We start from the raw sequence: 14,791 nt of genomic DNA, 5'->3' as shown, positions 1-14,791 counted from the left end.
ATGAGGTAAAGTGACTGAGACCCATGTGATCATCAGTGCCCTCCTGTGGACAATATCTGAAGCAACAACATGGCCTAATTCCAACCATTTGCCAATGAAAACAGCTACTTGATGACGTGTTTTGCTCCAGACCTATCCGGATGAATCAGATCTACTGAGCCAATCACCAGGATAGAAACAGTTACCAGATCTAGCTCTAACATTGAGCCTATGGGGAACCAAGCTAGGGACCCATAGACTCCCATAACCCCCTGCTCTGCGTGGTCTATGATGGTGGGTTTGCCACATTGAGAGCAGCAAGCAGGTCCTGGTGAAGACTCAACCATCATTTCTTAAAGGGAAGGTTGCACAATATATTTACACAAATCTAACAGATTGATATTCCATCTAAATGGTCTTTATACCCTTCTAGTTTTGCAATTTGAATAAACCTGAGACATAGCACTCATCTTTATCTGTGCCATTATAGGGTCTGTGACAGCCTCAATGGGGCTGCACATGCTATCTTCATTTTGAAGTAGTCAATGTTCTTTTTCGCAATTGGCTGATCCTGCCCGATGACACGGTTGGACATGAACACCAGGAGGGATCAGCCAATGACGATGGAAGTCCCACCCAGTCAACTACATTTAAATGGTGGAAGCCCTCAATGATACTACCCATGCTAATATGGCCTCTATCATTCTCTATGGGTTAAACCTACCTACCTAGGCCTTGACTGCAGCCAGGTGAAGAAGTTGTGCAGCTTCTGTGAACGATGTGGTTAGTGCAACCCCACCCCTGGCTACATTCCAGTCTAACTTCAGAAAACGGGAGTTCAATTGAAGACAAGACGTCTCAAGTTAAAAAATTCAATTTTATTTGTCAGAACTCATCAAAAACACTCATTCCAAATTGATTGCCAAAATATTGAGCGATACATAGAAAATACAGTAGTAGCCATTTCATTGTAATCTAAACCACACCAAGCGTAGATCAAACCAACACGGAATGTTTCTCCAACCGTTGTATTGGAGGAACCACATCGGGTGTTCCAACCCTGCACCAAAACACCTGATTCAATTCAGTTTTGACCTGACGGCCCATAATTAGGTAGAATCGGGTATTTTAAAGCTGGGCTTGAACCAAAAAGTGCACACCCTTTGGCTGACCAGGGTTGTCTGTGGTCTGGTTTAACCAGTGAATATTCAGCGTGACACACAGACAGACTGACAAGTCCCTCATTTCGCTGCACCTCTCTTTGCCAAGATGATGGACTTTGATGATCCTAGCATGGTTTGGGCACTGTGTCGATCGCTAATATGATACAGTATATGCTTATGTACTGCAAATGCCTCAGTAGAGGAGGTAAAGCTAACAAGAAGTTATACAAAGAAGCACATCATGGCTACGTCGGCCATTTGGAATGGCTTCCTTTCCTCGTCTCGTCTCCTTCATGTAAAGTTCGGATAGGTGATAAGAAAGCAATATGAAGGAAATTAGATGACGCCATTTTACAAAATTAGTACGTAGCCCATGACATTTGTTTCTACTGACAGACATATTATTCATCAGTATGGTTACAGTACATACATAATAAAGCTAATGATCGTCATGACAACACTCCACCGGCAGCCATCTTGTTACTACGATGACTGTCTGATACACATATGACAACTGGTGACAAGTCTTTGTGCAGTGTACGCCACCATGAGGACAGCAGAGGAATAACTCATGCACAGGAAGGCAAGATCTGTCCATTTACACAGAGGTGTGGTACAAACATTTAAATAGAATATATTCCCTCTCAAGTCATGATCACATAAAGGACTTACTGAACTTCCTGCTCGATCACCACACAAACTTCACATATTTTATTTCCCTGTGTTTCCACACAGTAGCAAAAAGAGCATGAGAAAAAGGATAATAATGATTATATCTCCAAGTTTCACTCACCCCTAACGTACACAAATATATGGATTCTTAAGACAATAGATGCAAATATACTTTTCTACCTACTTCCACTTTGAACCCTTATTTTCCTCTGCTCGAGATGAAAATAGACTCTTAACAAGCTAAAAATAGATTTGTAACCATAGGTATATAACCCCACCCTAAGATATAAGAAATTTTCGATATGCCCTACAAAATATAGCAATGCCCTTTTTTTAAAAATAGTTTGCTTCTTTCGACAGAATCAGACAGTTTTTCTTCTCTTAAGATACATTCAGGATATCAATATGTATTGAGTAGTGCCTTAGGACATGGAACGGCAGGATTGCAGTAGGTAGGTCCCACGTTAACCAGATTCTCAGGGATTGTTGTTGTTGTGTGGTCCTGCCTCAGTATCTGGTCTGGTACTCGTGGTGCCACCTGTTGAAGTCGTTGTAGAACAGGACTATACTACCAGACGCCATGCCGGTTATGATGCACCTAGGAGAGGACAGAGCCGAGAGGGAGTGTTGAGTTAAGGCTCATACATGTAGACAGAACATGATGTACTTTTACTAAGGCCGTACAGTACGTCTACTGTCTTTATACTGTGAATAACACCAAGGTCTTCATCTTGTATTCTGTGCATTCTAGATTGGGAAGGTTTTTTATTTCCCATCTGATGTTAGTTACTACAAACCCACACATCTGAAGATATCATTAGTCCATTATTTCTTCCTATGTGCTAAAACTTCATACCACACAACACCTATGTGAGTAAAGATTACAGCGTCAGAGTCCAGGTGTGTATGTTACCTTTGGTCGTTGGACATGGCCATGGAGCGGATGCCTGCGTCACAGCCAGGGTAGGTGAACATCTGTTTGAGGTTGTGAACCTGCCAGACAGACAGAACTCCCCCGTCTCCCCCCGTCAGCAGGTACTGTCCGTCCCGACTCAGCAGCATGGCCTGACGGGAGAGGAGAAACAGCACCACTTTGACTGACAGGAGATGTTATGTACAAGACAATACGGAACATTCCTGTATTACTGTTCTATTGCATTGCCAATGAGGCTGTCAGCGCCCTCCTGTGGACAACGTCATGACCTGCAACCTATTGCACCTACCACTGGGGGGCGCTAATACATGGAGATTTGGATGGGATGTGTAACTCCCTCACACCACACCAGACCTGACCACTATCATAAAGCATAATGAAGATGGGCTTATTGGCCAGTGAGGAATCCTGTCGCCATATTGACGTCTGCTATTTGTCCAATAGAGCGTCTACAACAGCTCTTTAATAACAACCAACCAAAGCTTTATCAGTATAGGCTTTGTGGTGTGTTCCGATTTAGTGACCTAGCCTAGGACACCAGTGACTTCACCACCTACCTCACGGTGTGCTATTTCAATCAAAGTCTCTGTGAGCACTTCCTGCACCAAGCGAGAGAGGCACAGTATCAATCAGATATTTCACAACATTCATGTGGCGAGCAGCACAGAACAGCACAGAACAGCAGTCCATCCACCTGAACTGCTACAAGCCACGGCTCCCCACAGACACTGTGGAGAGAGATTTATTCTCCTCATCTGGTTTTCCTGTGCACTTATGGGCTGTGTTACACTTTAATGGGTTCCCAAGGGAAACGGGGATACACTACGGCCCTACACTAAACTTCTGTGTTGGGGTATATTTATGCATACAGTATATAGTTGGAAATTGAAGCCAGTCGGAGGCATCAATCACGAGGTAACGAACGCTGATGAAATGACAAGGAAATGTAAGTAATAACTAGTGTAAGTTAGCCTAATTAGCGGTTTCACATGAACATAAGATGGGATGATGGGATGCAGCTATTTCAGTCACAGCTGGCTTAGAAGAGAAGTGCAATTACCGGATGGAAGATTAAACAAAAACATTCATCATCCCAGACATATGTGGTGCAGCCGCCAGAGTTTATTTAAAATGATAAATATTTGACATGAACAAAACTTAGTTTTGAACTTAACGCAAATTGTCACATTCCTGGCAATCAGTATAGCTTATTTTTTGATACCAACTCAAGTCAATCAAAAGTTGCGTTAGATGCTTATACCACCGCTAAAACTAATATAATGGATCATTTAACAATCAAAACATTTAAGAAAGACAGTCGTTGCACATTCAAAACGGGGGAATGTCTACGCTATAAGAAAAATCACTCTAGCTAGCCTGACTGCTCCCAATGGACTTGAGCACTGGTTGCAGATATACAGTACAGACAGACAGATATACAGTACAAACAGACAGACAGACAGATATACAGTACAGACAGACAACATTTGGCCTCTTCTTATGAGCCACAGGGAAGATGTCCAGTGAACGGACCACTGCTGACAGTAAACTGCAGTATCAGAATACCTGGCAGTCTGAACTAATGCACTGACTCTCACACACACACACACACACACACACACACACACACACACACACACACACAGACCTTTTTCTGATACATGACCTCAACTCATAAGCATGAACAAAGACAGTAGTTGCTCATTCTAAATGGGGAAATTGAAGTAGCGTTCTAGTAACTTGACAGTTACTCTCTGTGTCAAGTGTTCCTCCATGTAGACTGTGAAGTGTCAGTGTTACTCCATCCAGCCTCTGGCACTGATGATGTACTTACTATATGGTGTTGATGTAACCTTCTATGGCTAGGCATAGTACATAACCCACTGTGTGCTGCTGGGGGGTTGGAGACCTGGCAGACGACTCAGCCAGACCCAGGTAGGAGGCTGTTCCCAGACAGAATAAATCTGCCACTGTGATTGGGAGGCCAAACAAGATGGCCTCCATCTCCACAGGAGCCAAGATTGCCGACGTGACTCAGGTGTCTGAAGGATGACTTCAGAGCCTGGCAATGATGCCAGGGAGAACTATTATAGAACCACATGCTCCTTTTAACGCCCATATTTCCTGCTTTTTGGGGAGAGCGAAGGGGAATGTGAAGGTCAAAGGGGAATGTGAAGAGTTAGGTGGGATTCCGTGTCGTCTGCTCAAGGTAAAAGCTGAATTTATGGTGCTGTTCATTCTAGCAGTTACATGCACACGGAGAAGACAGTGAACACAATCTGCTAGAATGGTTACTTACACTGTACACTGTATAACACTGAGTTATATTAGTGGGGCTAAGACTGTAATCCATTCAGCATAGCCTCAACTCAACTACGCTGGATGAATCTGCTATCAGAGAACCAGCTAAGAGAGAGGTTGTTGCTGAGAGTTACAACTCTCCTTGCCATATTCTAAATGGGGAAAATGACATCCGTTTTTGACATTATTCATCATAATCTGCTGCTGTGTTGTGGCTTTACATCTACATCATGGATCGAGAGTTATATGTCTAACACAGAGAGTGTTTTTTTAATGGAAGCCTCTCCAACATAATCCAGGTGGAGTTGGGCATTCCCCAGGGCAGCTGTCTAGGCCCCTTGGTTTTTAGAATCTTTACTAATTACCTGGTACTGGCTCTGAGTAAAGCTTGGGTGTCTATGTATGCTGATGACTCAACATTCTACACATCAGCTACTACAGCAAGTGAAATCACTGCAACATTTAACAAAGAGCTGCAGTCAGTTTAAAATGGGTGGCAAGTAATAAGCTAGTCCTAAATACTTTAAAAAAACATTGTATTTGGGACAAACCATTCACTAAACCCTGAACTAAATATTGTAATGAATCATGTGGAAATTGAGCAAATTGAGAAGACTAAACTGCTTGGTGTAACCCTGGATTGTAAACCGACATGGTCCAGAGATATTGATGCACCGGTAGCTAAGATGGGGAGAGATATGTCCGTAATAAAGCACTGCTCTGCTTCCTGGCATCCCTATCAACAAGAGTTCTACAGGCACTAGTTTTGTCACACCTGGACTACTGCCCAGTCATACAGGCAAGTGACACAAAGGGGGACATAGGCACATTACAGTTGGCCCAGAACAGAGCAGCATGTCTGGCCCTTAAATGTACACAGAGAGCTAACATCAATGACATACATGTCGATCTCTCCCGGCTCAAAGTAGACGAACGATTGACTGCATCACTACTTTCCTTTGTGAGAGGTATTGACATGTTGAAAGCACCGAGCTGTGTGTTCAAACGAATAGCACAGAGCTCAGACACCCATGCATACCTGACAAGATATGCCACCAGGGGTCTCTTCACAGTCCCCGAGTCCAGAACGAACTCAGGAAAACACACAGTACTACACAGAGCCATGACTACATGGAACTCTATTCCACATCAAGTAACTCATGCAAGCAGTCAAATCTGATTTTTTTAAAACTGATAAAACTACACCTTATGGAACAACACGGACTATGAGGAGACACACACACACACACGCCAGAACCCTCACTCTACACACATATATTAGATATGTAGTGGTGTAATAATATTACATGAACTGTTTTATATTATTTTTCATTTGTTTAGCAGGACCTAATGGGGATCCATAATAAATACCAATACAAAAATAAGCTCCACTTATTAACATACCCAGTCACACACACACAGTGACATTCATGCTAGATGCACACATAAGCAATTGTGCAACAACACACACAAAAATGTACACACACACACACACACACACACACACACACACACACACACACACACACAGTAGTCTTGTCCCAGACACTGTGTAAGGGGACACCTTGGGCCAGGACAAACATTTATTTATCCCGGAGTCCTGCTGTGTGGTGGGACGCAGCGCTAGCTGAAGATTGATACTGGTGTCTAGTGCAGTGCATTAAACGCCACGTCCAGGCCTCATACTGAGACGAGGGGGGCCGCTGCTCTCACAGAGCTACCCTGAGATGTTAAGACTGCCCTGATTCTGTCTGACGTGGCAGGAATTTACAACGCACAGCAGAGGAGAGACGCAAAACGGCCCAGGAATGGCTAACGGTTTATGTACATGAAAAGAACGGGCTGGGGAGTACACTACGGGGACCTGGCAAAACCTAAAACTGTGTTGGATAAGACAGCAACTAACTGTCTATCAGAGAGTCATTGTGGATCTGATAAATAAAGACTAACAGTTTATATACATGAGAAAAGGAGGCTGGTTACACTATTGGCAAAACTGTTGTAGGTAACAAAATAGCGGTGGATAAAATCGGAAAACTAATCTTCATAACAGCTATTTGGAGGATCATTTGATCTGGATCTCACCAACCTGATCTTCAGTAGAATCTGAAACATTACAGTAGAAAATCATTCTAAACTTCTAAGGTTATCCATGTAATAACATATCCTATTCAGCAGCATGTCAACACCAACTCAGTACCAGACTTGCTCTGCCAATGAATTCTGATCCAGTCTGCTTATTGGAAACAAATGGGGGGGTGTATGTATGTACATAGCTCAGTAATCAGTCTAGGTCCTGGTGCTATGGCTGTGACTATGACTGTGACTGGGTGACAGGGGCAGAGTACAGCTGGCTCAAATGGGAAGCAGGTGTGCCTATGAGAGACTGGGTTACATTTCCCAGGCCCATCGGAAACAGGGGGAAAGGGAAACTGGCCAAAGAGCGGCGGCCATTTTGTGACACCGTAGCCGTGAGGCAGGAAATGTGAAATGCGGGAATGTGTCGTGTGGTGCCTGAGGGTTGTTAATGGGGCTAGGACTGGGAGAATGTCCGCCCTCCTGCCATGTTGAACCAGCACTAAGACCTGATAGGACTCGACACGGGAGCCCAGGATCAAAGAGACTTGTCTGGACTGGAGGAGAGGAGAGGTTGGAGGAGAAATGGAAGTAAAGAGCCTTTGACCTGGTACTTCCTAGGCTAGAAGTGTGTGTGTGCGCGCATGTGTGTGTGCGTGAGGGGTTTGTAGATGTGTATGCATGGAGGCAGACAGGCCTCAGACCACGGAGCTGTCCTTTAAATCAGAGAGCAGACCACTGGCATGATGAAGCACAGAAACTTTCCCAGACCAGTAGAATAGAACAGAGAGAGGCAGCCCACTCTAGAAATAAGCACCTTACTTTGAACTTGAAGGTCAAAACGTGTATACACTAGGCTTTCCAACAAAACATTAAAACCGTTAAAAGCTTAATGAAATGACTTTGTCCCTCTATATCAGTGGGTTCCTTTACCCTGATGTTCTCCTCCACCTCCATGTGTCCCAGCAGCTTTCCGTTGATGGAGAAGAAGCAGAAGTGTCCCTTGTTGTAGTAGACCACGGCGTGGCCCTCTGTAGAGGACTGGATGAGACGGGGTTCCACGCAGCCCCCCGGGCCCTCCAGGGTCCGCAGCAGGTCCCCATTCATGGAATGGATCAGACACGGGCCCTCTGTGAGTGGAGGAACATAGAAGTTACTAACCAGGCTCTGATTTCCACTGATTCACTCACGGGTTTATCATCATAATGACATTATAACATGGTCATTTCTTCTTTTAAATCCAAAGCGACTTACAGACCTGTCTACATTGACAGTATGAGGTTGTTCAGTATGAAAGTGTTCACTGTTCTGACATTCATATCGTCAGTGTGACCAAGATCTAAGTTACTTTGAACCCAGTCTATAGCAAGAGGCCTCGGTTGATCCACACACACACTCACCTCTGCAGCCACTGATGACCAGTCCCAGCTCGGCACACACACTGGCGCAGGTCACCTCACAGTCATGACCCGTCAGGATGGCTCTGGGCGTCACAAACTCAGCTGGGGAAAAACACACAAACGCACGCTAGCCAATGGAAATCAGGTGTGGGCATGTTCATTTTACAGCCACTAGAGGGCGGTAAATCCACACAATCATTTCCCTATAAGTCATAATGCCTCAGAATGTGATGCTTGGTATATTCAAAGTGGAAGACCCACTTTATGGTCATGCATTTCACCACATAGAAATGAGAATTCAGAAACGAATGGCAACATATTGTCAGAGTATGTGCTCCGGCTATAAAACAATGCAGAGTGATTCTGACGAGCTCTCATCATAACGGTCAGTGGTTTTAGCTATTAGGTGTGGGTGGTTGTGAGAATTGGTCCTTATTTAAGAGTGGGTGGCTATGTGGTGGACTCTGACCATCACTGGAACTAGAGCATAGTAGCTGCCATCTATTCTAGAATAATTATTCTTCATCAGAGACCCAGACCAAAACACACACTCCCAACTCACCCCCACCCCTCTCAGCAAACAGACAGGACTCATCCAGCGATAGCATCTCCACTCTCTCTCTCTCCAACACTTGTCACTAACAGTCTCCCTCTTCCTTTAATACACTGTACTCCCCCAGAAGAGCCTAACCAACTCCAGATGCCTCCAGACAAGAGACTGGGCTCTGACACCGTCCTTTAGGAGACGAGGAGAAGAGAAGAGAGAGAGATGTGCCAAAAAGAACAGCCCATCATTCACTTGCGTTGGGCTGAGCCGTCAGAGACAAGAGCCCAAACAAGAGTTCTGCCCTGGGTTAACTCTAACCAATCAACACCTGTCCTGCCAATACTGGTACTGCCCACTGTTGGATATACCACAATGTTGACCACTACATCAGTCAGTGATGAAACGTGTTAAGTAAATACAGCCAATGGACATTCACTGCAGAGTAGGCAGAGAAGAAAGAGTCCAACCTTACCCCCCCCTCTCACCCTTCCTCCCTCTATCCCTTCCTTCCTCCCTCCCTCTATACCTTCCCCCCTCCCTCTAACCCTTCCTCCCTCCTCCCTCCCTCTATCCCCTCCCTCCCTCCCTCTCTCTATCCCCTCCCTCCCTCCCTCCCTCTATCCCCTCCCTCCCTCCCTCTATCCCCTCCCTCTCTCTCTCTATCCCCTCCCTCCCTCCCTCTATCCCCTCCCTCCCTCTCTCTATCCCCTCCCTCTATCCCCTCCCTCCCTCTATCCCCTCCTCCCTCCCTCTATCCCCTCCTCCCTCCCTCTATCCCCTCCCTCTATCCCCTCCCTCCCTCCCTCTATCCCCTCCTCCCTCCTCCCTCCCTCTATCCCCTCCCTCCCTCCCTCTATCCCCTCCCTCCCTCCCTCTATCCCCTCCTCCCTCCCTCCCTCCCTCTATCCCCTCCCTCCCTCTATCCCCTGCCTCCCGCCATCTATCCCCTCCCTCCCTCCCTCTCTCTCTCTGAGGGATGGTAAAGTCTGCCTGACACTTTGTGGTGCTTTACAGGAGCCAGGTTGCTGCACTGATAATATTGGTGTTTAACAGGGGGTCCCAGCTGACCCCTGCTCCCTTTGATGTGGGGTGAGAGGTCAGAGGTCATAGTAAAGCTGCTAAAGCACTGTACCACAGTCAGTCCCACACTGCAGTTCATTAGGAGTTCACTATCAGACAGAGGGCGTCTCAACGCCACGTCTCGCACGGTGCCCTGGGTCTTCTCAAACAGAGGAGAGGACAGGGTCAAGTTCAACTACAGCAGCAGACAGACCGACAGACAGCACTTCAAGAAGGAAGTCATAGAAATGGAAAAGCTAGAATGGACATGGTTGTTAAATACCGAATTGTTTTACATGGGAGCCACCTATATAATATGCTGTTACTTTGCTGAGCCTTGAGGATTGGACACATTCTAAGGAGTGATGTTGTAGAGAACATACCTAGGAGATAGCTGACTATGTTCACCATTGATGTTGTAGAGAACATACCTAAGAGATAGCTGACTATGTTCACCATTGATGTTGTAGAGAACATACCTAGGAGATAGCTGACTATGTTCACCATTGATGTTGTAGAGAACATACCTAGGAGATAGCTGACTATGTTCACCATTGATGTTGTAGAGAACATACCTAGGAGATAGCTGACAATGTTCACCATTGATGTTGTAGAGAACATACCTAGGAGATAGCTGACAATGTTCACCATTGATGTTGTAGAGAACATACCTAGGAGATAGCTGACTATGTTCACCATTGATGTTGTAGAGAACATACCTAGGAGATAGCTGACTATGTTCACCATTGATGTTGTAGAGAACATACCTAGGAGATAGCTGACAATGTTCACCATTGATGTTGTAGAGAACATACCTAGGAGATAGCTGACTATGTTCACCATTGATGTTGTAGAGAACATACCTAAGAGATAGCTGACTATGTTCACCATTGATGTTGTAGAGAACATACCTAGGAGATAGCTGACTATGTTAACCATTGATGTTGTAGAGAACATACCTAGGAGATAGCTGACTATGTTCACCATTGATGTTGTAGAGAACATACCTAGGAGATAGCTGACTATGTTAACCATTGATGTTGTAGAGAACATACCTAGGAGATAGCTGACTATGTTCACCATTGATGTTGTAGAGAACATACCTAGGAGATAGCTGACTATGTTAACCATTGATGTTGTAGAGAACATACCTAGGAGATAGCTGACTATGTTAACCATTGATGTTGTAGAGAACATACCTAGGACATAGCTGACTATGTTCACCATTGATGTGCCTCTTTCACTAGCCCTTTCCCCAATATATAGCCATTGTGAAAATCAACAAGCATTGGTATAAATTTGAGTATTTTGACTACACATTTAACAACTTCACTCTGCAATTGAACTAGACGTTGGTTTAGTTTAACTCAATACACATAAATGACTGACTCCTGAACTTCCCAGAGTAAAAACACAACGTGTGTAAATCTTTCATTAGTGCAGACTCCTCCGATACACTAACTGCCTTCAGCTTGGTGGTTAGTAACCCTAAACACAGTAAAGTGCAGAAAGTTCTGTACCTCCACTGACCTCCCCTGTAAAGTAAAAAGGCTCCTGGTATGATGGACAAGCCCTTTATGTTCATTTCAGTGAAATATTTTAACGGCTTTTAAAGGCCCAGGCAGGCACCCTGACGACTTTCCAACTACGTTCCACCATGCTGACACTGTGGCCACACCAGACCAACAGGTCATGATCTCTCCATGTATAGATTTCATTAAGTTAACTGTCAAACATCCTAAACGTCAGAAACGCTGATTTATGCCCTACAACGGCGAGGATTAAAGCGTGATGTCGGATTTTGCCCGTGGAAGATCAATAAAACTGATATATTGGTGTATCGTTTAACCTTTTGAGCTGCTCGCCACCATTTGGTTTGCATTAGGCAGACATCTGATTACAATATAATACATAAAAACAACACTGCTAACGTGTGTGTGTGTGTGTGTGTGTAGACTGAAAAGGGTATCACTTATCTGGGGAAAGAGAAATGTGTGTGTGTGTGTGTGTACTGAGAAGGGTATCATTTACCTGGGGAAAGATACGTGTGTGTGTGTGTGTGTGTGTGTGTGTGTGTGTGTGTGTGTGTGTGTGTGTGTGTGTGTGTGTGTGTGTGTGTGTGTGTGTGTGTGTGTGTGTGTGTGTGTGTGTGTGTGTACTGAGAAGGGTAATTTACCTGGGGAAAGATAAATGTGTGTGTGTGTGTGTATGAGAAATGCTTAGAGAGAAAGAATACATAATTTCAGCTGTTGTTCACTGAATGACTATCTAGAGGCTACTTCCTAAATGTATCTTTATTAAAAAGTCATGGTTTTAAATGTGGGGGGGCGACACATAAACCTGTGTGTTCTACCGTTGAGCCACCAGAGGTCAGTATAGTCTGCAGAATCCCCTCCCACTGTGCATGCTCTCTACTGCTCTTCACTCACACAGAGAAGAGTGTACGGATCAGGCACTGATTGTGTAGATGTGTGTGTGTGTGCAAATGTACAATTTGGATACTGCAGACACATTGGCACAGAGAACTAGCGTGTGTGTCTGTGTGTGTGTGTGTGTGTGTGTGCGCGTGTGTGTTTGGGGGCTGAACTTGAAAGCAATGTGTTTTGGCGGGAGAATAAAGGAATCTCTGGTGTGAGTGTGTGTGTGTGTGTGTGTGTTCGTTCGTGCCCTATGGTTAGCAGACCCCGATGCGGTCTAGAGCAATGAAGCATCATATTGTGGTGGTGGGCCGGACTGATTAAAGTACTGCTGCTAAGACTCACTGCTGCACCATGCAGACTCTGGCAGGCTGGAGAATAACAGATGCACACACACATATGTACAAACACTCAGAGACCGACACAGAGACAAGAGAGACCGACAGAGAGACCGACAGAGAGACCGACAGACAGACAGACCGACAGACAGACAGACCGACAGACAGGACAGACCGACAGACAGACAGGACAGACAGACACAGACACAGACAGAGACACAGACAGACACAGACAGACAGACAGACAGACAGACAGACAGACAGAAACAGACAGAGAGACAGAGAGAGAAACAGACAGAGAGACAGACAGAAAAACAGACAGAGACAGACAGACAGAGAAACCGACAGAGAAACCGACAGAGAAACCGACAGAGAAACCGACAGAGAAACAGACAGAGAAACAGACAAAGAGACAGACAGAGACAGACAGACAGAAAAACAGACAGAGAAACAGACAGAGAGACAGAGACAGACAGAGACACACTTGATTCACACAAACTACTCTGTACACAACGCAGGCTGGCCAAAGAATAACAGATGCACAGATACAGGGCCTTCAGAAATGTATTTACACTGCTTGACCTTTTCCACATTTTGTTGAGTTATAGACTGAATAAAAAAATTATCAAATTCTAAAAAAATGTGTCACTGGTCAACACACAATACCCCATGATGTCAAAGTGGAATTATGTTAATCAACATTTTTACAAATGAAAAGCTGAAATGTCTTGAGTCAATAAGTATTCAAGCCCTTTGTTATGGCAAGCCTAAATTAGTTCAGTAGTAGAAATGATTAAAAAGTCACAATAAGTTGCATGGACTTAGTGTTTAACATAATTTTTAAATGACTACCCGATCTCTGTTCCCCACACATACAATTATCTGTAAGGTCCCCCAGTCGAGCAGTGAATTTCAAACACCGATTCAACCACAAAGACCCGAAAGGTTTTCCAATGCCTCGCAAATAAAGGCACCTACTAATGGTAGGTAAAACTTTTTTATTTGATTTAAAATACATTGAATATCCATTCGAGCATGGTGACCTAATTGACAGAGGGAAAATAAGGATGCCTGTACAGAATACAAATATTCTAAAACATGCATCCTGTTTGCAACAAGGCACTAAAGTAATACTGCAAAAAATGTGACAAAGCAAATGAACTTGTTGTCCTGAATACAACGTATTATGTTTGGGGCAAATCTAATACAACACATTACTGAGTACAACTCTCCTTATTTTCAAGCATAGTGGTGGCTGCATCATGTTATGGGTATGCTTGTAATCGTTAAGGACTGGGGAGTTTCAGGATAAAACTAAACTGAATGGAGCTAAGCACAGGCAAAACCCTAGATGAAAACATGGTTCAGTCTGCTGTCCACCAGACACTGGATAGATTAATTCACCTTTCAGCAGGACAACAACCTAAAACACAAGGCCAAATTTACGCTGGAGTTGTTTACCAAGACGACATTGTATGTTCCGGAGAGGCCGAGTTACGGTTTGGACTTAAATCTATTTGAAAATATACGGCAAGACCTGAAAATGGTTGTCTAGCAATGATCGACAACCAATTTGACAAGAGCTTGAAGAATTTTTAAAAGAATAATGGGCAAGTGTTGTACAATCCAGGTGTGGAAAGCTCTTTGAGACTTACCCAGAAAGACTGCTTCTACAAAGTATTGACTCAGGGGTGTGAATACTTATGTAAATGAGATATTTCTGTATTTCATTTTCAATAACTTTGGTAACATTTCTAAAATCATGTTTTCTATTTGTCATTATGGGGTATTGAGTGTAGATGGGTAAGAGAAAAAAATATATATTTAATCCATTTTGAATTCAGGCTGTAACAACAAAATGTGGAATAAGTCAAGAGGTATGAATACTTTCTGAAGGCTCTGTAC

At 44.2% G+C, this 14,791-nt stretch overlaps 1 protein-coding gene across 1 annotated transcript in view; it reads right to left on the bottom strand.

Annotated features, from left to right (window-relative positions):
• Positions 1-837: 837 nt before the first annotated feature.
• Positions 838-14,791, bottom strand: part of LOC120034741 (lipopolysaccharide-responsive and beige-like anchor protein) — a 244,439-nt gene continuing 230,485 nt past the window's right edge. The window contains exons 51-54 of the mRNA XM_038981345.1: positions 8,526-8,627; positions 8,059-8,255; positions 2,728-2,879; positions 838-2,412 (exon numbers count right to left, since the gene is read on the bottom strand). Of these exons, the coding sequence (XP_038837273.1) occupies positions 2,322-2,412; positions 2,728-2,879; positions 8,059-8,255; positions 8,526-8,627 (542 nt within the window). The 3' untranslated portion in view covers positions 838-2,321. The remainder of the gene's footprint in view (positions 2,413-2,727; positions 2,880-8,058; positions 8,256-8,525; positions 8,628-14,791) is intronic.

This window comes from Salvelinus namaycush, chromosome 42 (assembly GCF_016432855.1).
Source record: "Salvelinus namaycush isolate Seneca chromosome 42, SaNama_1.0, whole genome shotgun sequence".
In the NCBI taxonomy this organism is placed as follows: domain Eukaryota; kingdom Metazoa; phylum Chordata; class Actinopteri; order Salmoniformes; family Salmonidae; genus Salvelinus; species Salvelinus namaycush.
This window is presented reverse-complemented; position numbering and strand designations above follow the sequence as displayed.